Here is an 854-nt window from a genome sequence, read left to right on the forward strand (position 1 = left end):
GTCTATTTTTTTTATTATTTTTCAATTGCTTGTTCTGTGTGTTACGTGTATGACATGTATATGTATCGTTGTGGAGTATGTTTACCATTTATTTCTGTAGCCTCTTGGCCAGGTCATGTTTGTAAATGAGAAGTTGTTCTCAAACAGTTTACCTGGATAAATAAAGGTTTATTAAAAAAAAAAAAAATAAAAATAAAAAAAGACAAAAGTTTTTTTTTTTGGCCATCATGCTCACATAACGCCGAGCTGTTAATCAAAGGGCGAAGGTCTGAAAGTATTTGGCGATCATAGACCAGTAAAGTGTTGACATTTGCAATAATAATTGTCACAAATAACATAAATACAAACCGAGTACGCGGAGACAGACGGCGAGCCATAGACACCGGCGCCATCTTGTACCTGGTCTTGTACCTTGTACACGTGATGTCATGTAAAAACACAGAAAATATGGTTGAAAAATAAACAGTAATTACCTTTTAAGAGCTCATAGGAAATGTGTTTTGTATTTGGATATACAATTTATTGAAAAATAACAACAACTGAAGACAATAATGAATGGGATTTATTTTATTTAGCAGAATGACATAGGTCAGACGTTTCCCCCCCCCCACAGGTCAAAGGTCAGATGTTTCCCCCCCCCAACAGGTCAAAGGTCAGATGTGTCCCTGCAGCAGTGTGACCACAGCTTCCCTGTTGTGTCGCCGGGCTTCCTGCAGAGCAGAGCTCCCCCACCTGGTGGAGAGACACAATTACATCACTCCCTCTCTCCTCCAATCATAACGTCACACACAGCTACATCACTCCCTCTCTCCTCCAATCATAATGTAACACACAGCTACATCACTCCCTCTCTC

At 39.7% G+C, this 854-nt stretch overlaps 1 protein-coding gene across 1 annotated transcript in view; it reads right to left on the reverse strand.

Annotated features, from left to right (window-relative positions):
• Positions 1-636: 636 nt before the first annotated feature.
• LOC114552059 (glutaminase liver isoform, mitochondrial) overlaps positions 637-854 on the reverse strand; it is a gene marked incomplete at its 5' end in the record, with an annotated part of 27,417 nt that continues 27,199 nt past the window's right edge. The window contains one exon of the mRNA XM_028572762.1: positions 637-732. Within this exon, the coding sequence (XP_028428563.1) occupies positions 654-732 (79 nt within the window). The remainder of the gene's footprint in view (positions 733-854) is intronic.

The sequence above is a fragment of the Perca flavescens genome, unplaced genomic scaffold (genome assembly GCF_004354835.1).
Source record: "Perca flavescens isolate YP-PL-M2 unplaced genomic scaffold, PFLA_1.0 EPR50_1.1_unplaced_scaf_62, whole genome shotgun sequence".
NCBI lineage: Eukaryota > Metazoa > Chordata > Actinopteri > Perciformes > Percidae > Perca > Perca flavescens.